The sequence below is a fragment of the Antedon bifida genome, chromosome 10 (genome assembly GCF_963402885.1).
Source record: "Antedon bifida chromosome 10, ecAntBifi1.1, whole genome shotgun sequence".
In the NCBI taxonomy this organism is placed as follows: Eukaryota; Metazoa; Echinodermata; class Crinoidea; order Comatulida; family Antedonidae; genus Antedon; species Antedon bifida.
The window spans coordinates 5498832-5522027 of record NC_136235.1 but is presented as its reverse complement, the minus strand read 5'-3'; the positions used below and the strand labels follow the sequence as shown (position 1 = coordinate 5522027).

Genomic DNA, 23196 nt, shown 5'->3' with positions numbered 1-23196 from the left:
CAACCTAGCTGTACATTACACATGGTTGAGTTTACTTAGTGTTTGTGAACTAAAGGATACGTCATTAACTTGTATGACTTCAATTGAATCTTATCCAGGGTCTTGCAGATTATTGCTAAAAACAAGTACTTAGTCAACTCATTAAGTCCAGTTACTTGAGTAGCAAACAAAATCCATTTATGAATTTTGAAAGTATTATAAATCTACAAGACTTACTCTTACCATGCAGATTTATCATTGAAGCATCTTAATATATTTTATATACATTGAAATCGAATGTTGTGCTTAATGGATGTTTAGTCTTAAATGTGTTTTCACTGTACATACAGTAGTGGATGCATGGATGTATACATCAGGCTAGTTGTCTAGTACCATTTTTCTGACTATTCAACATCTTTTAAAGGTTTTAGACTGGAATTTATAATTTTTGTTTTAAGAAATTGGCTAATGAATTATTAATACATATATTTGAGCCGTACAATAAAAGCAGTGGTTTAATGATGCATTTGATTCATACCAAAGTAGTGGTCTAATGGTAGGATGTCTGCATATCAAGCAGAAGATTCCTGGTTCAAATCTCGGTTGTGGCGCTCTTTCTAATTCTCACAGAATTCCTCATCCTTACTGTAGTTAATTAATTTCACCGGTTTCTGTTTGTGTAAATAAATGCTATCTATCTGTTTTCTTTTTTAGACAAAAAGTGGTCTGTAAACGCTTGATATTCCTTGATGGATGGAAGTAGAAAAAAATGAATTGAGAATGATATTTGTATTGTAGCTGTTTACTACTATTGCATGCTATAATTAATACATGTTTTCTTGCTTGCTATATTATATCAAACCTTCAGGCAATGTAACACCATTGCTGTAGAATGTTGTAATATAAATCTGTGTTAGAACAGTTTTCCTATATAAATTGTAATTTATATCTCATTTACACACTTTCAAAAAACATGTTGATCCCAAAATAGAATCATGAATGTAGATTTTAAATCAATTAGTTAAATAAAAAAAAGACAAAAAAATGAGAAGATGTTAATAATTCCAAACTTGTTTCCAATGAATTATATTTATATAAGTTATAATATATAGTAATAGTAGACCCATAGATTATATTGTGAGTTTATTATGAATTGAATATTTGAAAATAGTATACAAATAATGAATGTTTATGAATTGAATAGTAAAGGTCATTTACACTAGGATGATAACGATCGACGATTAATATACAAATATGCATTTTTCATACATAAAACAAAAGAAATATAAAAACTTTTCATTTTAGAACTATAATAACCATCTATGCTTCCTTTGATAAAATTATATTTTCACACGTCCAATCAAATGACGTCATGATTAGTAAGAGCAATAATATCGTGACAATACAACTATGTTATTGTTTTTATTTATCATGACGTCATTTGATTTCATGTTAAAAATATTTTTATCAAAGACAGCATAAATGAATATCCTTTAGTTCTAGAACGAAAACCCTTTCTAATTTCTTTTGTTTTATGTAAAAAAATGCATGCTTATATTATCGTTCTAGTGTAAATGGGCTTTAAAAATATTATAAGTTAAGATTAACAAGGCAGAGCCAAGTTAAACAAATGAAAATATTCTATCGATTCAAAAAACAAAACATAGAGACCTAGACTGCGCACATTGAAGTTTGGTTTTCAAACTTTTACCAGCCTTGCGTAAAAATTTAATTTGTTATTTTACTTACTTACTTACTTAGACTTAGTTCCTCCTGTTCTCTAAAGAGCATTGGGCAGCAATTATTATTATAATATAATATTTTACAAGAAACAAAAAGAAAAAATGCTACCGTGTAATAGAACCATTAAATAGAACGTTTACTGTGCAATAGAACTAAATGTTGAATGGCCTGTGATACGAAACTAACCAATCAAATGGCAAGGTGTGTTATAACAATGATTGAATAGATCAATAAAATATGTTGGTCAAAGGTGACCAGAACTTGGTTAAACTTGACATATAGTTTACATTCAGAAATTGATGTATTTTGTGAACCTTCTTTTCGGTTTTAAATAAATGTAAAATGTTTAAATGTCAGTGCTTTATTTGTAGCAAATTTGTTTCTCTTAAAATGCTAAAGGTTGGAAATTGTAATTAATATAGGTTATTTAAAAACATTTAATCTTGATATTATAAACAATAAGCTAATGGAATTATTGAATGTTATATTGACTGTCAATCAGAAGCTAATTTTTACGTGAATCATGAAAAAGCACTCTGTTACTATCATGTTGAACAAAATGATAAAAAAGAGTTCTACATTAAAGATATTTATAAATGTTATCAATACTATCATTAAGAAACTGTGTTAATTAAAGCGCCAGTGATAATACTCATAATTATTATTGAATGGTGTTGATATCAAACTACTATTAATTTACTTAAGCTCAGAGTTTCTGCATATAAAATAATTTAAAAAAACATAATATCAGTACAGTATTAACAATATTAAAAATATCTTGAAGAAATAATGTTTACAAAATGTTGTGGTGATTTCCATTTTAATGTAACCTAATAGTTATTCGCTTTTTATTCGCTAATAGTTATTCGCTTTTTATTCGCTAATAGTTAATGTTATAATAAAAAAAACAATTTTTATCTTATAAAATTTAGTCATCCGGAAGCTCATTGCGTGGAAGTAAAAGTTTTTTTGGGACTAAATTTAACAGTTAATCTTGTTATTACCGAAATTATTATTTTTGAACAAAAGTGAATAAGTTTATTAATACTTATAACATTATAATGTATGAAATGAATTTGTTATAGTCTGGTATACCAGATAAACTCTGAAAATACACGCTACAACTGAGTGGAATATTATTTGTAAGATCGTTTGACAATTTTAGATTCAACAAGGTAAACACTATGTGGCACATGTCGTACACATTTTGTAATTTTATTATAAAGTTGTATATGTAGATTAATGCTTTGCCAAATCATTCCGAATAATATAAAAATATATGATACAATTTCTAATCCAATAATAGTTTAAAATAATTACAATTATCTGTCTTAATTGTATAATTCCGCTTATATCTAAAGCTCTATCTACACTATCAAATTAGTTTGACAAAAATGTGAGGTGCCAAAATATAGTAGTTATATGACGTCATCATGTCCATATTATGGGCGCATCACAAAGTTTGATAGTGTAGACAGAGCTTAAGAGAGATAGTGATACGTTTAATCCTATTGCACACATCCATACACATGGGATATCAAAATTCCCGCAAATGTACTGGAAAGGGTTGGGTTATTGTACAGTATAAAAATATACGTATTAGTGACTCGATGATATTGCTAAAAGTTGCATTAACCTCTGTAAGCAATAACCTATCAACGTTGCAATACAATACAACCCTGTTTTAGCCTCGTGCTCTAGGTATGTAGCGTAATAGGATTATAATATCTATATCATAATAATTATACATTTTATACGCAGTACTTAACTAAGCCTAATTTGTTGTTTGCCAGTAAACGAATATGTTGCGGCAACACACTATAACCCTCTATTCAGATATCTCAACATTGAAAGGTTAGGAGGTAATTTGCTGACAAAATGTTCGATTTATGTTGTTCGTCTCCCGACAAGACTAATCGTTTTACATTGGATACATACGTTGAGTAAAACATAATTACATTGGTAATGCTTAAGTTAGAAACGAATTATAGTGTTTGATTAACCATTCAGTATTGAAATCCGTATTTCGGTACATACAAATGTTGGTAAATTTATTTATTTCAAATTTATTTAATTTAAAATGCGTACAGTACAGGTTTGTGAATTAGAATTCAGGTAAACCTATGGTCGCTTAATAGTTACAAAAAGTGCACTTAATGAAAAAAAACCCTTTTCAATATGGTTGAACTCATGTTGTCACATGACATTATGATATCCATGCATTATAAGCATGCTGTAATAATGTACTGTAAATTAATGTTTCTTCTGCGAAATGCAACATTACCCATAGCCTATTATATGAAGACTTAAAAGTTCATTTACAATGTAATTTAGATACAACCCGCTATTCCACCGACTACAAGCACTAACATGCTTTCAATTAATCACATACTCGAAGTTTGATTTGTACATTATATACCTTATTCATGCGTAGGCTTGTTATGATAATATTTTCCAAGAAAATTATGAATACGGCTAACTTATTCGTTTCGTTTATTGATTCACAAAAGAGAGACGTGTTGTTAATGTCAGTACATTGTTTACAGTTAAGTACAACTATGAGGTGTCTCCTAAATTGGAATTGGCCGTAGTGCTAAAACATAATATTTCCCTTCGTTCTTTTCACAGAAAATTGTAATGTAATGTAATGTTGTTTTATAAAGCGCTTATACAATCGAAAGATTGTCCCAAAGAGAAAAAACAGAAAGAAAAAATTACAAAGAAAAAAGATGGGTTTTTAGCAGTGTTTTGAAAACTATGATAGAGGATGCATTTTTTCATTCAGGATCAGGAAGATTGTTCCACAGTTTAGGAGTAGCCGATCACCATTAGGTCTTAAGGCGGCTGGGTGGAACAAAAAGTGCAGATGGATTAGTGGTTGACCTAAGAAGGATTTGTTGTGAAGAGATTTATATGTAATTAACATTAGTTTAAAAATTAATAGCGTTGTATCCTGATATGGGGTGTCTCAAAAGAGAGGTTCTACTGCATTTATGATTTTGTAAGCCATGATAACACTGACAATCCATATCCATACAATCGGTAAGGGTTCAATGCTCTTCTCGACCATGGTTCTGATAGTAGAACACGTCTTCTCGGATAAATACTTAGAGCAGGGGGTCCAGTGTACACCTCTGGCTCGTGTGCTCTTTAAAAACCCATTGCATCTTTCGGGAGAGTAGGGGGTCACCTCGGTTCATCTCGAATGAGCACAGTTTGATGGCAGCTGTACGACACGAATGGATATGTAGGGGTTAAGAAAGTTGTGTCGTCCAAATTCAGTCCAATTAGGCTGAAAGACACAGATTATTCCCCCACATTTGCATTTAAAACACGTATACTAGAGAAATCAAATCAAATTTAGTCTCAGGCAAACATTCCAGCAGTAGGCTTATATATATTACTACCAACGAAGGTCATCACTATCAAATAGTATACCCAATACAATTCAGAATGGAATACGACACCAACAGTAGAATATACCAACAAGAAATTAATTAACGACGATTAAGATGCCGGGAAAGAACAACCTCATTATTCTAATTCAAAGTTCTAAGGCATGCCTTGCCTCCACCAATAATAATCCCATCAAATTGAGAATAAGAGTTCTAAAAACAGATAGGCCTACATTCTTTACGTAGTTATACAACATTCATACATGCCTTTTCTTGTATATCAAAGTTCAGTACTCTCACTTGCATTGATGAAGGGCTAATGTTGCCCGAAAGCTCTGCTAATTTTTCTGACTGTTTTACTTTATCGTTTGATTTAGCTTTTTGCTTAATTTATTTTGTATCTCCACTGAGATCCAGCCACTGATTCCCACAGCATTGTCATATTCAGCAATTTATTTTTGGATTTATATAATATTATATTAAACACATTTTAGACACAAGACTGCAATGACCATTATAAGTCATTTGATGATCAATCTAGACGGGATTAGTACCCGGATGGCATTATCTTTTGTTTTAGCAATTCCGACCCCCAATAATCGTCAAAATTACCATTAGGCCAACTGATGTTAACGTTCGCCATTGTAATTAACTATCACTGACCTAATCTGATGCGCCGTACAAAAAAAGTTGTTGCCATAGACACAGGTTACGTCATGTTCTCATGAAATTAAGTAAGAAACGCACGTGACACGAACTGTTGACCCTCTACAAGCAGGTGTACTTGTGCCTAATTACAAAAGAAATAAGTTGAGCACTTTGTACAATGTTTTGACTGTCGGGACATCACAGCTCTTTAAAGTAAAAACTAATCAACATAGACACTGTATTAATATTGTTTAACGCTACACCAGATGTTATTTGGAAAACAGATAATACCGAAATTGACAATTATTCAAGGCAATTATGCTGTATTGTAAGCTATATGTATACAGGCACTTTTAAATCTATGACTTAATTAGTAAGAATGGTCTAATTTCGTATGATTTTCAGAGAAAAAAATGTTTTTTATAAACACGTTGAAACATTAACGGGGTCAGTTGTAATGTGAAAATAACCGTGTCACTGTCCGAACGCTAGGGCATAGCAGTACCAGTGTAAATCAACTCCTTACGACAATATTATTGCGTTTTCAATAAACTAAACTGGTTAAAACAGTGGATTATGAATTATTACTTAAGCTACCTGTCATGATCACAATGATGTCGTTACACCGTAAGATTGAGTAGCGAAGTAAAAGTCAACGCGTTGACATTAGTTATCATTGCGATGTGAACGCAATGAACGTTATTCAGTAGTAGGGAAGCATCTGTACTGAGCAGCCACTCACTTTGATTGACTATTGGACGAGTGCATACGTAATTACGACGAGTCTCTGTTTGGAGACCGGCGTACACTCATTCGAATGACTGTTGTTGATATTAATGCCATCACGGAAACAATAAATATATACATATTGTGTTCTATACTCTGATCATTATTTTTCGGAATTACAGACCGGTTTTATGGAAAGAGATACAAGGTAGGAATAAGGATCGTATGCATGCTATGCTATCCTTAGCATGTTTTAGTATTACCATGGTATTGCCAATATTTTTTTAGTTCCGGGGTAAAACAGTAAACAATTTTAATTAGGCTTATAAAAACTGTTTTTGAATAGCAAACCATGTCTATTTGTTAAAACGGATTCAAACAGCGTTACCGTTTTTATAGGATTTGATAACGTATTTGGAGTATGTGCTCAAAGTAGTCTATAAATGAAGCCTGTGGTGTAATTAGCATTTCAGCACGGTGCTTAACTATTATTATAATGATCGCCGTGGAAAATAAAATCATACATTCTCGGGGTCCTCCTAAATACCAAGACCTACCAAGAACTACCAAGACCTACCAAGAACTACCAAGACCTGTCAATTTAAAGTGTTAATTTAACGAAATATGATATATATAGACTTCTAATAGCATTTCCAACAATAAAACCTTAATTTTAGCGCGATATAGACACCAAAAATGTTAAATAATCGACAAGCTTCGTGTTCGCGAAACGAACTGAGTTGATGCATACATTGCGTCACAAATGTCCGTATTGCGTCAACTAGTATGACCTACCAAGAACTACCAAGACCTGTCAATTTAAAGTGTTATTTTAACGAAATATGATATATATAGACTTCTAATAGCATTTCCAACAATTAAACCTCAATTTCAGCGCGATATAGACACCAAAAATGTTACGAAAATGTTAAATAATCGACAAGCTTCGTGAAATGAACTGAGTTGTTGATGCATACATTGCGTCACAAATGTCCGTATTGCGTCAACTAGTATGGCTCACTGACACTCGACGCAGTTCTCCTGTCATAGGCCTACTGGGTCGTAGGCCTACATTTACCATTTTTGGTGTCTATATCGCGCTACAATTGAGGTTTTATTGTTTGAAAAGCTATTAGAAGTCTATATATATTATATTTCGTTAAAATAACACTTTAAATTGACAGGTCTTGGTAGTTCTTGGTAGGTCATACTAGTTGACGCAATACGAACATTTGTGACGCAATGTATGCATCAACTCAGTTCGTTTCGCGAACGCGAAGCTTGTCGATTATTTAACATTTTTTGTGTCTATATAGCGCTAAAATTGAGGTTTTATTGTTGGAAATGCTATTAGAAGTCTATATATATATCATATTTCGTTAAATTAACACTTTAAATTGACAGGTCTTGGTAGGTCTTGGTAGTTCTTGGTAGGTCTTGGTAGGTCTTGGTAGGTCTTGGTATTTAGGAGGACCCCATTCTCGATAGACCTATTCTTGTATGTATTATCAATGCATCCAATACAGTATTCCGCATGTATTTCTTTTTTAGCAAACTGTTTAAAAGCACCCAAAAGATGTTGAATTATATAGTTTATTTAAAAATCATACGTGGCTCGCTCACGATTGAACCTACATGCTAAAGCCTATATTCTTTGTTCGATATACTATACTAACAATAGCAATATCAATGTTTCTGGCTTATTACTATCACGGTTATTGTCCGTTGTTAATGCATATTATTGCTTTGATAATTATTAATGCATAATCCGTTTGTGTACGTTGAAATTACATTACGCTATTGAACATCTCAAAATGAAGTTTTAAGTGCTGAAAGATGATTAAGCAATAATATAAAACATATTATAAGCCCATGAAAATATACGACCACATTATCGTGATACGTCGACATAATCCGTGTAATGTCACCAAAACTTACTGGCTAAACAAGATCCTTCTTTAACAGAAGGTGAGTGGAATCTAGAAACACGACGCTGGGACAATCGGAACAATGTCAACATGAGCGAAGATGGTAAAATAAAGGTCTATCTTGTTTGTTTTGTTACCGTTTATGTTTTACGTGTAATGTTTATTTGTATGAGTTGGTATGGAACAGCCGGGATACGAAATGGCAACAGCTTCTCGAATGAGTAGAGATGTCAAATGTTAGACACAGCACACAATTTAAAAAAATAGAAATGAGGTCATTTCAAGTCAACAGAAATCGAATTTGCATTTCTTGGACACATCTTCACCCAGATCGCTACGACCTCCAATTAAATTCTGAAACTAATGCTGGTCTACGCTTTGGAATTATACAACCATTTGCATAAGTCCATTTCTGATTTGTTAGGCCTATAATTACTGTCCGAATTAAAACCACCGGGTGTGTAACATTAATCATATCTAATGCGGATAGAAACTAGGATTTGTAACCGGAATTACATCTGTTTCATCAAGCCTGTAAATCTTGTCTAATGCCGTTTTACCTAACCGATGGGCTAGGTAGTAAAACTGCATTTAAGTAATTAAGTCTGACGTCATGATGATCGTCATGTCAATAATATGAAAGAAACGTCTCCTCAATATCTACACATTTTAAAATAACAACATAATGGTAAGTTTTACATTCTAATTTTAACCATTTACTAACAATAATAGGCTATATTCCATCGCCAGCATTCATTCAATCGGTTAAATTATAGCCAGTTGTTGTTAGAATAGCCAGTCATACTACAGTATGTATCTATGTTGGTCGGGGTCGGTTTTCTGGTATATCCTTCATTAATTCGTCAACCCATTAGTCTGTCCATTACAGACTTGTAGGCCTATATAGGGAAAAATTTATCTTAATTTGTGTCTGTTTGTACGTCGGTTTGATATAATTCCTAAGAGTTAGAATTGCCTTATTGTCGTCAGTCAATGTACAATTACATCGAATATTTACATCATGATCGTCTGAACGCATATTATGCTGATTCTGTTAAATTTCTCCATTTTCGTTATTTTACATTGCATTTTCTAGCGTTACAATTATATTCCTTCTCAATAAAATGCACGCGAACTTTAAATAGCAGTATGAACACATACTATTATGCCGCTTCTGCTGCTAAATCCGATCGTGTAAAATAGATATTGACACGGAAATGTTAGTAGAAATGTTACAGCCTGAAGCGCCGAAATGCTGAGATTACTTTTATTTTTCGCATCACATTTGTTTTTTATCACAAATTGTAATAGATAGATAAACCAAATATTTTCAAAAGAATCATCCTATATTGTTACTGATTGGAAAAGGAGCATAAATTATTTTCTATTTTGTTTTTGTATATTTTGTATATTGAATTCGTATTTTAATTTGTAAATTCGAGAAATTGTTTTCTAAGTTAAAAGCTCTTCATAGAGCCTTATTTTCCCATGGCCACCCACACTCTTAATTTTCATTTGATATTGAAGTTCAATTTATTTTTTATTGATAATCAACATTTTTGTAATAAATATGTAGGCCTAATTTATATAAAAATCAAGATATAGGTAACGGAGTCGTCGTCAATCAATCAACCAATCAATCAATCAATCAATACAATTTTTTAAATTTGAGAAATTAAATTCACACGTTTATATTAATTTTGTTTCTCTAAATTTATCTTTGTAGGTTATTTCATGGAGGATATATATATATATATACTCCATATGTAAATTTCCTCCATGGTTATTTGTAGGTTATTTGAGTTTAAGACGTTTAATATTGAAATAATGACATTTTTTAGCAGGCTATTCTTTTATTTTAAAATAGGCATCTAACAACAGAAACATAACCACATATCAATAGGCTAAATAACTGTATTCTGAAAGAGGTATCTGAATAAAATATAAAAATTGTACAATTTTTACTAATACTATATTGATTGTAAGACATTATCGCTAGAATAGAAATTATTCGTTTAAGCTATTATAAGCACAATAATAGGCCTTCCATTAGGTTTCTTGATGATAAGAAGCGCGTATATCTCATTTTTTAATACCGAATATACAACTATGTAACCTATTTGGATATAATTATAAAGGATGCAAACAACCTTAAATGGCCCAACATATATCTGGTAACCACCTACATTCGTTTGTGATAGCATCATATGCAACTTATCTATAAAACGCATTGAATGATGTAATACAAATTAACCGACTGTGTGATTGGCTAGTTGTTATGCACCTTATAACCACGGAAGTGTAAACTCACTCTTCACTGATATAACGGTATACTTCAATGTCAGATTTTGGTAAAGATGCTTAGTAATATGATCGTCAGTACCTATTCATTGTGATCATGATGATGATAATGATGATCGTCATGATTAAGATGATCATGAATGATCATCATAATTAATAATAGATAATAACGAGGTGCCGGGGTCCTCAGAAAGCCGAAACTAAACTGGTTCTAACCGCAATTCATTAGTTCGAAAACTGGTTAGCGAAAGGGACGTATCCCCAGGCCTACCTTGGTTTGGTATGAACTTTCCCTTTCTTGTTTTTTCTTGATCTTTTTAACTTGTTTTTCTATCGATTCGAGACGTTTGAGTTTTTTTGCACTTCAAAACTATTAACGATTAACAAGGATGATGATTATGATCACGATATCATGATTCTCATCCATATCATCATCATTATCATCAATAGTATGGGCGTTGGCGTATTATCACTTCATCGGTGATCAAATAGATTTAAACCATTTAATACACAAATTTAGTGATGCAGAGAAAGAAAATCAACTAGAAAGATAATTAATTACTAAACACTCAATAATTGTAGGTTGATTTGAGAAAGACAACGTCCATACGTCATGAAGTGAAACCAGACTCATGGGAAATATAATCACCGCTCAAGATATTATTAAGGATTTCGCTGTTAATTAAACCTACGGGCTCTGTACCGTTTTATATTACTCAAGAGAGTCAAACATTAAACAGTTACAAGTTTTCAACGGCTAGTGGTTAATTATTTGAACGAATAATCATTTTTTTTTTGGATTTGGATTTGATCAAGATGTCGATTAATACAACATTTAAAAGAACTAAAACCATGAATCCCAACAAATGGGTATCGTAGAAATTAGAAACTTAATTTAAAACCCGTAAAAAATATTAATACACGTCTGATAACCGAAATAAAAAGCCCCTAAGGTATCCATAACACCTTGTAGTCAGTATTGGAACAGATATTTGTTTCTTTCTATTAGGAATGATAACACTAACTAAGTATTAGGCCTACATAACAAAGTTTAACAAATTAGGTATAAGAAAAACAAAACAATCCCACCACACCCGATCAGTTTGCACCCAGAAATATTTTACACTATCGGTCCTTAACATGTAGCCCCACCCACCCTCCAACCCCTGCTTAAATGGTTATACAATTTTTCTCTTTTGTAGGGATTTCACCCACTTTTATTTCAGTATAATAAAAACATGTTTTGATTATACTTTAATACAATTTAAGGAATTAAGGAGAGAACACTTTTTTATTATTCAATTTACAACAAAAAACTAGATTGGAACCAATATTTGAACGGGCATTCATTACAGCTTCCTGCCTTCTTTTCAATTTCTTTCTCGGTTTGCAAATATTCAAATTAAGATTAGGAAAGAATTATGCCTATATTATAATATACAATATAAAATGTAGATTGATCGACTCAAATGCAGATAAATAAGATTTGCCGTCTAGTCATTCTAAAAATAAAAAGTGGGTTAAATACTGTAGATCATATCTGAATCTTCCATCATTAATGCAATTCATTTAATTCGGCTTTAAATGATGTTTTGATCTTCTATTCAGGTCTTCTTTAGCTTTTAATTATCAGATTTTTTCATAAACTTTTCTGTAAAATGCTTACTGTATTATAGCTGTATCATGTTCATCGTTATCATCACAAACAGGGTTGTTCAAGGTACCTGTATTTTCAATCGAGGGAAAAAACTATTTATAAGCACACAAGAGTGAAATTTCACTCTCATATTTTATACGATAAACTTTGACAGGTCTTTAAGCTCCGGCACTGTAACTCTACTTTATAAGCACGCAAGAGTGAAATTTCACTCTTTATTTTATACGAAAAACTTTGACTTTTAAGCCCCTTGCACTGTAACTCACTCTACTTTATAAGCACGCAAGAGTGAAATTTCACTCTTTCTGTCATACGATAGCTGCTTTGACTTTTAAGCCCCTTGCACTGTAACTGACTCTACTTTATAAGCACGCAAGAGTGAAATTTCACTCTCATATTTTATACGATAAACTTTGACCTTTAAGCTCCGGCACTGTAACTCACTCAACTTTATAAGCAGTTAAGAGTGAAATTTAACTCTTTCTGTTATACGATAACTACTTCGACTTTTAAGCCCCTTGCACTGTAGCTCACTCTACTTTATATAAGCAGGTAAGAGTGAAATGTCACTCTTTCTGTTATATGATAACTCCTTTGACTTTGAAGCCCATGGCAAAATATCTCACTACGTTGTTAACTTATGCTTACTACACCTCCACATCCTATACCAACGTGTAGTAGTGGAGGAGTTGAACAGATCAATAAAGTAACTGACATGTATTACTGAGATTGATTTTATACGTATACAGTTCACCAACTGAATAAACAAGACACATTTAAGACTAGAAAATACTCTCATGAGCATTAGTATGACGTCAGAACAACCAAATCCACATTAATGCTACTATTTTCTTGCGTTTCTTGCATTTGATCTCTTATATAAAAAAGGTCAGTTAAAACTTGAAACAAAACCGAATCAACATATCTATTTCAACATAACAATACACTGTTGAATGTCCTGGCATGCTAAATGCTAAATTTGACAACATTTTTATTTGCAAATATCAAAAAACAAGTATACACTTTTAAACGCTTATGACAATGCATTTGAAAGCAAAATAATATGACGTGTAAGAAATGTATAAGAGAATAGAATTCCCATTCAATCACCACAAATTGCATTCAGTGTTGTTTTAAAATTGATTCTACATGTTTGTCTATCGCAATCGTACTTGGTTCTGATTCAAAAGCAGATTTATTTTTTTGTTATTTATAATTACTCTACCGTGTTTATTCAGTTTCTATCTCCCAGTTTACATTTCAGTAATACAAATAACATAATTGTAAACTAGTTAACTGGTGAAGTTTTTCTTTAAAAGGATAAAAGAATAGATGACAGCTGCTGAAGACGGTTATATATTGTAGGCTGTCGTAACACTAGACCTGTCCAAGCTTCTTTCACATGACGCTTCATTGCGTATGATGCGCTCTCGGGTAACGCCCGTCACGCATTCCGTTTCGGGATGCATCGCTAATAGTTGTTGAGAACTGTGTGAAAATACGATGTTTTGTCAGTATTAATGCATCCGCATGATTCCCCGAGCATTCATGCATTTTGAGTCTTAACTTACAGGTTTATATCGTGTGTCTGTTCCTTTATGCAAGTAAATATTTCTAGTTGGGTCTTATTTGTATAGTCTAGTTAACCATCAACCGTGATGAAAAATGATCAACATATAGTTTATAAACTCACAGAAATGGCAGGAATAGGCCTATGTCTTTAACTGAGTTACATAAGTCATTATCAGCAAGTGTTATGTATAGCCTGTAGCATTATTACTGAATATTTATGTGACGTAATCGTCCAGGCGATTAATTAGCTTATTATATCAGGATATGTTATGACCTGGAGAGTAACAAACAACCCTAAATATATCAACAAGCGAATTATATAGGCCTACATAGAGCAACGATATGTCTTTAAAATGAGTTGCATGTATAATATCAGCAAGAAGTTGTCGGGCAACCGCGAATTTGATTGAAATTAAATACTCAAGTTTACATAGTGAGAAGCAAACATTATCCGACATTCGATTGTTGAAAATTAATCGACTGAAACAAAGTATAGGATCGGTGGCACACAAACGGTGACTGACGTCACAAATGAAACAATACTTATACCATTACCATTAATTAGTTTTTGCTAAGATCAAAAACAAATTTAATTAAAATAGCATTGTAAATATTACTTATATGGTTAGCATATAGACCTAATTTATTGAAAGGGTATCTTGTTATCCTATTGAACTATTTCAATCTTTAATCGGATTGAAGACTCTCGATAGAAGATTGAAGAGCGACCGTAGAGTTAAGAGTGACCGTAAAAGTAGTGCTTGCGTCATGTACGTCTCTGGCTGGAGAGGTTACATTTTGATGGATATGATTTTTCTCTCCATCTTCCTCTGGTATTCTGGAGATCAAAGGTGTCAATTTTGGTGGATATGATTTTGCTGTCCATCTTCCTCTGGTATTCTGGAGATCAAAGGTGTCAATTTTGGTGGATATGATTTTGCTCTCCATCTTCCTCTAGTATTCTGGAGATCAAAGGTGTCAATTTTGGTGGATATGATTTTCTCTCCATCTTCCTCTGGTATTCTAGAGATCAAAGCTGTCAATTTTGGTGGATATGATTTTTCTCTCCATCTTCCTCTAGTATTCTGGAGATCAAAGGTGTCAATTTTGGTGGATATGATTTTCTCTCCATCTTCCTCTGGTATTCTAGAGATCAAAGGTGTCAATTTTGGTGGATATGATTTTCTCTCCATCTTCCTCTAGTATTCTGGAGATCAAAGGTGTCAATTTTGGTGGATATGATTTTCTCTCCATCTTCCTCTGGTATTCTAGAGATCAAAGCTGTCAATTTTGGTGGATATGATTTTGCTCTCCATCTTCCTCTGGTATTCTAGAGATCAAAGCTGTCAATTTTGGTGAATATGATTTTGCTCCCCATCTTCCTCTTGTATTCTGGTGATCAAAGGTGTCAATTTTGGTGGATATTATTTTGCTCTCCATCTTCCTTTTCTAGAGAATTTTTACTTTTTCTTTCAACCTTGGTGGACACGAATGTAATCTCCTTACCTTTCTCTTGAAGGCGAGTAGCTTATGTCTTGTTTTTAAAAATTTAATTAACGTAACATTTACAATGTTGTTTTTGCCTATTATCCCCACCACCTGGTGAACTATTCTGAAATCTAGACACCGGCAGGATTTACAATGGATATGTTGTTATTTATATTTATCAAGTTCATAAATCTATTTTAATTTTTAACCCGTTTTGTATGTGTTATTGTAAAAATGTCAAGTGCTTTATGAATTTTATTAAAGATGCTAACGTTCTTATAAATGTTATTGCAATGTATTTACGTTATAGCTGCCTTATGCGATATGAAAACGAAGTCCAATGTAAGCGTGCCATTTTGTATTAATATTAGTAGATTCGAGAAACTGCAATTTTAACATAAAGATGCCAAATAGATTTGTTGTTTAATTTGTATTGTATAATTGTACTTTTATTATTATCAAATGTACTTGTGTTAGGTTTACTTTGATTTTTTAGTTGCATTATAATTGCATCAAGGCCTATCGGCATGTAATTTAAACAACTGTGTCTCTTCAGAAAACATTACAAAACAAAACGTACTGTTATCTCAAATGTTTCTTAAAGTCATCTTGATTTCATAGTCAGAAATTTAAATTTATAATCATAATTGTCTTGTGTAAGAGCCGGCGTAATATAACCGTACGTGATATTAAGAACGCACTTTTATTGATAGGACATAAGTAAAGAGAGTGATGTACACTTAAATGTGAATTGTCACAATACTATTATTCAATGATATCATGATACGTGAAAAGACATTACGGCGTCTTTATGAATGGACGGGATGAGAACTGCTGCATCATGTCTGTAGACAAACGTGCTCTATGTTGCGCAAAGTTTGAGACGATATATTTCAACCACGACAACTAAAAGGTCCAATTTACACAGACGAGCGGTAACGGTAAGCGGAAAACCGCGTAGCTTGTCCCACGTAGAATCATCCTGATCGGAAACCTCCCATCCGCGCTCTGCGTTTTGTGTAAATGGTCATAATAAATAGGGTAACATAGATTCTATATTGTTTTGCCCGTTACTGCTCGTCTGTGTAAATTGGCCTTAAGATAAAGTATAAAACGGTACAGATACCTGCCTATAATTTTACAGTTTTAGATAATTTTTACCAGTTCTGTCGATAGATCTTTCCTTGATATATCTTATGCATTGTCGTGAAACCTAAGCGTTGTACATACCATGGAGGTATAACATTATATTATTTTCTGCCTTCATACATAAAAAAGGATTATATTTACAATAGCATCGTTAAAAAAAACACCAGGTATACAATAGCATCGTTTAAAAAAAAACACCAGATATCGTTTTTTCTTGAATTCAATTCGACGAAAAAGTACAGTGCATCAAACAGATTTTTGAAAAGCAATTATGCACAAAGCGCTGCCTCTAATAAAAAAAATAATTTCGATAATTAACATACATATTGAATTAGATAATTCCCTAACGTCACTGTGTGGATGTACGAGAATATGTTATCACAACAGGTCACTAAAAAGAAAATTATTGTTTTACGTTTTCAATTATAGAGGGCGTGGTTTACGTTTTGTAGGCTTAAGTTATTTTCATTTCTGTATTTAAAGATAACCGTTGTATCTATGAGGAGGTAACGTACTTACGAAAGGTGGGTATCAATATCTTCATTATAGCTAGCATGTATTACCATACACCTACGTTTGAAACGTATAGCCTCATCCGTAGAAAGTCGAATCGTTTGTAACAGCTATTTCTGTAGTATAGCCTACAGCAATCTTTGGTTTCTCACCTACAGTAGGTACAATTTTGATACAGTTCACCACGGTTGCCTTGCAGAATTTGTCACTAGAAATGATTTTTAAAGTAGGCCTACCGGATGTCTTCTTCAGATAATCTTAGGCCTAAATCACTGTCTTAAATCTCTACCACAAATGCTTTATTTAGGCCTACTCAGTATAGTTATGGACTTATCTTTTTATATATTGTTTGTTATCTCTTTGTCCTTGTTTTGTAAACAAATTTAAATGTATAGAGCTGTTGTTTGATTTTGTTTTAATATGTCAAGAGCTCATAGAATGCAATCACTTCTGTCTCAAGAATAGTAATTATTAGTTAGTGATAACAATGTAAACTAAGAAAATAAATAAATGAAATCTAATTTGTGTTAATTCCAGTTTCCAGTAAACTGGGCTATCTGTTACCAGAATCTAATCAGTTTATTTAAAGGATGTTTGAATATTATTTTCTATACACAAATATAATAAGCCTTTGCAACAACATCGATAATAAATTCCACTTATTTTCGTCAGTGGTACAGAACGAGCATCGTGAAATAAGGCCATTACAAAAATGGTGCATAACTTCTCTACCGCTGTCGAAAAATAAGTGAGGTTTTACCAATTGTTTATATTTGATAAACAATTTATACCCGGCGGAGTTACCCTTTAACCCCTAACCTACCAGTTACAGAACAGAGTTACACCATTTGAACTGTACTTTGATTTCTTTAAACTAGAACGGTTCATGTGTCTGCTCTTAAAATGTGAAAGTTAACAGATGTGCTGTTTTCAAAATGGTAAAATAATGCATAATCACAAACTCTTGGTAGCTATATTCGTATTTAGGCCAAATGCGTCGGTGGTGTTGACAGATTCAGGGTATATAGCGGTGCCGAAATAAGCATTAATTGATATTATACGGTAGACTATAATTGTTATAATGTATGCAACGGTACCACTGATGATAATGTTGAGCACATTGAGTATGATTCACCCCTACATGATTCATCGTTTGATTTAGAACTGTGGACACGCCTTGAAATAAGAACAGTAGAGTATGGTAGTGTGGTTGGAGAAAATAAATGTCGCTATTGAACTTTATGCATATATAATTTGTTTATTCTTTCATACCATCGTGTTCTTTTTTTCACAACCATCGGTTTGCTCTTTGATTGTCAGATGCAGAACTGTAGAACTCCCATCAGTCTCTCCTGAATAGGGGTTAGCTGTACTGTAGTAGTGTTAATACTTTTTTGTTGGGGAAAGTTCCCCTTTATAGAGGTACGGTAACAAAAGAGAGGTTTACTGAGTAGGCCTACCCCTTGTTTATTAAAAAAAAAGAGGGACGCGCAAAACGTCGGTGCACTCGATTTGCAGTATTCCATTTTTGTACGACACGCCTAATACAGCCGCGGTTCTTCGTCTGGATTAACGGGTACACTGTGGTACTTATTTACGAATACACTGCGGGACAGACTATTTTTGTGTGGAGGGTGGGGGGATAATAATGTACTTCCGGTACGGTAAACGATGCAAATATTATTAGATTGTTTGTTTATATGTAATTTATTATTTATCATGTCACTTTGTCGTGTCAATCCCCAACGTAGGATTTTACATTTAGTAATCGGGTATAGGCCCATCCTTCATCACGACGGCGAGCGACCGCGTAAAAATTTGAATTGTTATTTTTCCCTGATATTACGTTTTTTTTTATATGTGTGGTGTTATAATATGAATACTCGCATAATGTTCTATACTTTTGAAATATACCAATTATTTTGAATGCATTTTCCTCTCAAATTGTGATAAAAAATTATCACGCATATACAGTACGTCTGCTATAATGCGTTTCCGATTCAGGGAGAGAAACACAGACATTTTCAGAATTATGAAAACATCGAGTAATCGTAATCGTTCACCAAAAAGGCTTGTTAAATAATTGAAATAGTCGTCTATTGGGGGCGGCAAAACCATAACAGAACGTATGATGTGAAATTGAGCAGTCCTACTAAAATCTGCTTACAAATAGTTAAGTGGAAAACATCATCGGGTAATTATACATGTTGATTTATTGGTGCTAATTCACAAATACTGATTAAATTGAGTTATGTGCATATACTCCTCTATTTAATTTCTTCCATGAGTACCGTAGTAGAGTGTGTCCTTCTGGTAGTAAGCCTATATTAATAATAATTCAGTCTTCATTGACTCTTTGAGGTCGGTCCTTACTGCAAAGTATATACAGATAAAGGGGTGACTTGTGGTAGAGTGGTTCTTTAGAGGCGTAATCGGTGCCGTGTGGTAGAGACAAGTATCCCAGGAATCTTGTGAGCTGATATTCAGATAGTGTACTAACGTGGCATTATTTTGATTATTAACTGCATCATTGTGTCCATGAAATTAACTGTGAAGGGTGGTGCTTAGTCGAACGTCACCGTTTATAAATTTACCTTGAACAATTAGTTAGGATAAAACGCCTAATTTAGTTATTTTACACTTATGAACATATTCTGGTATCTATATTTCAACATTTAACATAAGCCTACAACACAATTTAAGCCAAATAAAAATCTATAGCGGCATAAGCAAAGTTGAATTTACATCAATTTAACATATTCTTTCATAATGTTTAAAACAAAAATTAATTATTTTAGCAAAACTGTAAACTATCGCGACGAGCGTGGGAGGCAAAAATAAGTGTTCGTTAGCAAGAGAAAAACAAACCTGGGTGGAAAAGCAGATTAGTGAGATAGAAGTGGGCTTTTGTATATGAATATGTAGTATGTAAACGTTGATTAATATTTATTTATAAATTTACATTTGACTTGAATGAGACACTCGTCGACACCTCGCGCAATTTGACATACGTATAAAACAGATCTGGTACATGTTGACTTACCGTATACGGTACCGTACTTATTGCTGGGGTCCTAGCTATAGACCTTATCTCACGAGGACCCCAGCAATAAGTAGGCCTACAGTTCAATTAAAGTGTACTTAAACTATTATACTGCAAAAATGAAAATCACACTGCAATAATAATTGTCTTGCATTTTCGTCATACCTAAATTTACAGATCTAGCGTTTAGTTCTCGTTGTCTTGTGAATTGTTTTGAATTCTTCGACTGTAATCGTGCGTTATGATCATAATGCTAAAATGTTAGTCTTTCTAAGTTGACGCCATAGCATATTATCATTAGCTATATTTGTTATTATGCTTATCTGTCTCTCCATGCTTTCTTCTACTTGAATCATGTCGGCATGATTAAATCAAGTATTTTCTAAGGCCTGAGACATTCATTTTCTTCTTAATGATGATATTTTGGTGTTTATTCGAAATACATATTTTTAGTTTGTTTGTTTAGTTAAGTTATAGCTTAGTTGTCGACGAGGCGTTTGGGTCAACGCCTCTATTTGATGGAAAAGAGTGAAAAAAACAACTCTTTTAGAGTGAAAATTCATTCATGGGAGTGGTCAGTGGAGGCTTATTGAGGAATGTCTTTAAGGACCACTTTTAAAATACTCAATCACTCTGTGTTAGCAATTTTTACTGATTAGAGTGAACTACTTCAAGCGATTAGATTATTTCAGACAATTTTAACCACTCTCGAAGAGTGAAAACAGCGGGTGTAATTTTCAGGAGAGTAAGGCTACAAAAAGGTGATATAATAATGAGTATTTATAATAATGATTATACGCGATCAATATGACGGCGATTACAACACAAAGAATGAATAGGATCTTGTCTTATAGGATGGTGATGATGTTTACAGTGATGTTATTCCTTTAATCGATAATTAATTTATTTTAAAAATCCACAGTTTTTAAAACGAAAAAATAACGTTGTATTTATTGCTCTTGAATATGTTATTAATCTAATAATTTATTTTTTATTTATCTAATTATTGTTTTTCACAGGTGCCTGACAAATATTTACTAGATTGAAGATACACAATACACCGGATCCAGATTTTTTAGCTTTTACTATCTACTCTCAGATGATGACGATTACAGTAAAATCGTCATGCCGATCACCTAGTAAATTGCATCAATTGCGCTCACATTGTCGGTGAGTCTTTATGTACACATTTTGCAAAACATGACCTTTCAACGAGATTTTAAATCCCCTATGATTGCCGCAAAATAAATAAGATGGCCATTGATAATGGATAGATATTGTTACTACTAAGTTAAAGATTTCATCAGTTGCAAACATCAAACATTGGATTTTCAGTAGCGTACGTCTTATCGGTTTCTGTTGATTTTATTTTAATTTAATCTTGTTTGACTTTTGAATGTACGTTGGCAGATTGATACTGGAAATTACTGTACTGGAATAATATGCGACGGAAAAGGTGACTACTGCAAACAGATCCGAAAGATACTATTTTGTCGAAATTCTGTGATGTATTTATTTGACGTGTCGGAATGAAGTGATCTATGTACACTATTTTTATAAAAGAAATGCATATAAAATAACCAAATGAAAAATCGAAACACAAAAGGAGATAAACTTCGAAGTCAGAAAATGTCTGTACTGCATGTCAGTCCTGCGCGTCAAAGTGCGAGAATTGACTCGAGAGAAAATATCCGCAGAAAAAGCGGAGACACTGCGCCCTCTACTGAAGTTAAAAACTCAATTGGAAACGCTGGTATGGAATCCAGAATGAAATTATCGTTCGAGGAGCAGCAGCAGCACAATCGTAGGCAGACGAGAGCGACGACGCACAATCTGCCAGAACCGCCGCAACAGGAGAATATTGCCCTTCTCCCCCAATGTACATGTCGGCCCTATACAACGACGGAGGCACCGCAGATAGCGGACTCTGATCCTGTTACAGTCGCCGTGGCTCCCCGATCGGGCAACGAGAGAATCGTTGGGGAAAATAGTAAACACTCACATGGAAATTCTAAGCGCCCAACATCGTCGAACGTCAATGAAAGCAGTTCAGCAAACAATAACGCCTTTATAGAAATAGCCAGGAACACGGCAGTCATCAACGGGACTTTGCCCCGATTTCGGCACCTTCGCAACCCATCGATCGCTTCTGAAATGAAGGAGAATGGTTCGAAGGATGCCAATTCTAAAAAGGACTACAGGCCGTTCGCTGCTAATCGGCAAAAGAGCCACCATAATAACTCAACTAGTTATCGTTTAGGAATCCGAAAGAGTATATTCGAAAAGCGGAAACGTCTAAGTGATTATGCATTGATTGTTGGTATGTTTGGAATAGTAGTTATGATAATTGAAACAGAGTTATCATGGTTCGTATACAGTAAGGTAAGTAATATTCATATTTTTTCCACATTTTTTTATATTACTTATTCATCAATATTCTGTTAATCATGTCACCCCTTTTCTCATATCAGTATCGATTTGCTATATGTCTTTGTGTATAATATTCGACGTATTAGCGAAATATCATGAGTCCCGTGAGAGGATTATTTCTACACTGTATCGTCGTAAATAATCTCGCAGACTATCGGAGAAATCTTACGATGTCAGACTTATAAATTATAATTAAAACCTTGTTATTTCATAATTCAAAGCAGTTATATTTTGAAATTTATTCCGTAGAATGACATTTTCACCAGGTAGTAGTAATAAGCCATTGCTTTTTATGTTGTAAACGAACAATAGCCGCCGATGGCAGTTACAATGTAATCAGCACGCTCTCGTATAATTGCTTATTATTTTGATAAGCTGGGATTCTTCTACAATGCACGACCTCAAAATATTCACAGCTAAATGGTAATAATACATCTCATACATATGTTATATTTCTGTACATAGACGCTGTTAATGTTAATATGCTGCTGCACACATTATGACGTAGTAGATATAACGAGGGGCCTTCAATTTCAAGTGTTGAACATTTCTCGCTTCTTTTTATACATGAGCTTGTGGCGTTGAAAGGCCTCCCATTATACATTCGCCTACTTTGTTGTTGAC

General features: G+C 33.3%; 2 protein-coding genes across 3 annotated transcripts in view; both read left to right on the top strand.

Annotated features, from left to right (window-relative positions):
- Positions 1 to 2073, top strand: part of LOC144854199 (vacuolar protein sorting-associated protein 33B-like) — a 38142-nt gene extending 36069 nt beyond the window's left edge. The window contains exon 21 of the mRNA XM_078712114.1: positions 694 to 2073. The gene's annotated coding sequence lies outside the window, so the exon portion shown is untranslated. The remainder of the gene's footprint in view (positions 1 to 693) is intronic.
- A 4425-nt stretch (positions 2074 to 6498) lies between these two features.
- LOC144854194 (small conductance calcium-activated potassium channel protein 2-like) overlaps positions 6499 to 23196 on the top strand; it is a 74689-nt gene continuing 57991 nt past the window's right edge. The window contains exons 1-2 of one of the 2 annotated variants that reach the window (XM_078712099.1): positions 6499 to 6699; positions 21162 to 22524. In XM_078712099.1, coding sequence (XP_078568225.1) covers positions 21727 to 22524 — 798 coding nt within the window. In that variant the 5' untranslated portion in view covers positions 6499 to 6699; positions 21162 to 21726. Of the gene's footprint in view, positions 6700 to 17075; positions 17111 to 21161; positions 22525 to 23196 lie in introns of those variants that run through there. The other variant, XM_078712100.1, reaches the window with a different exon arrangement.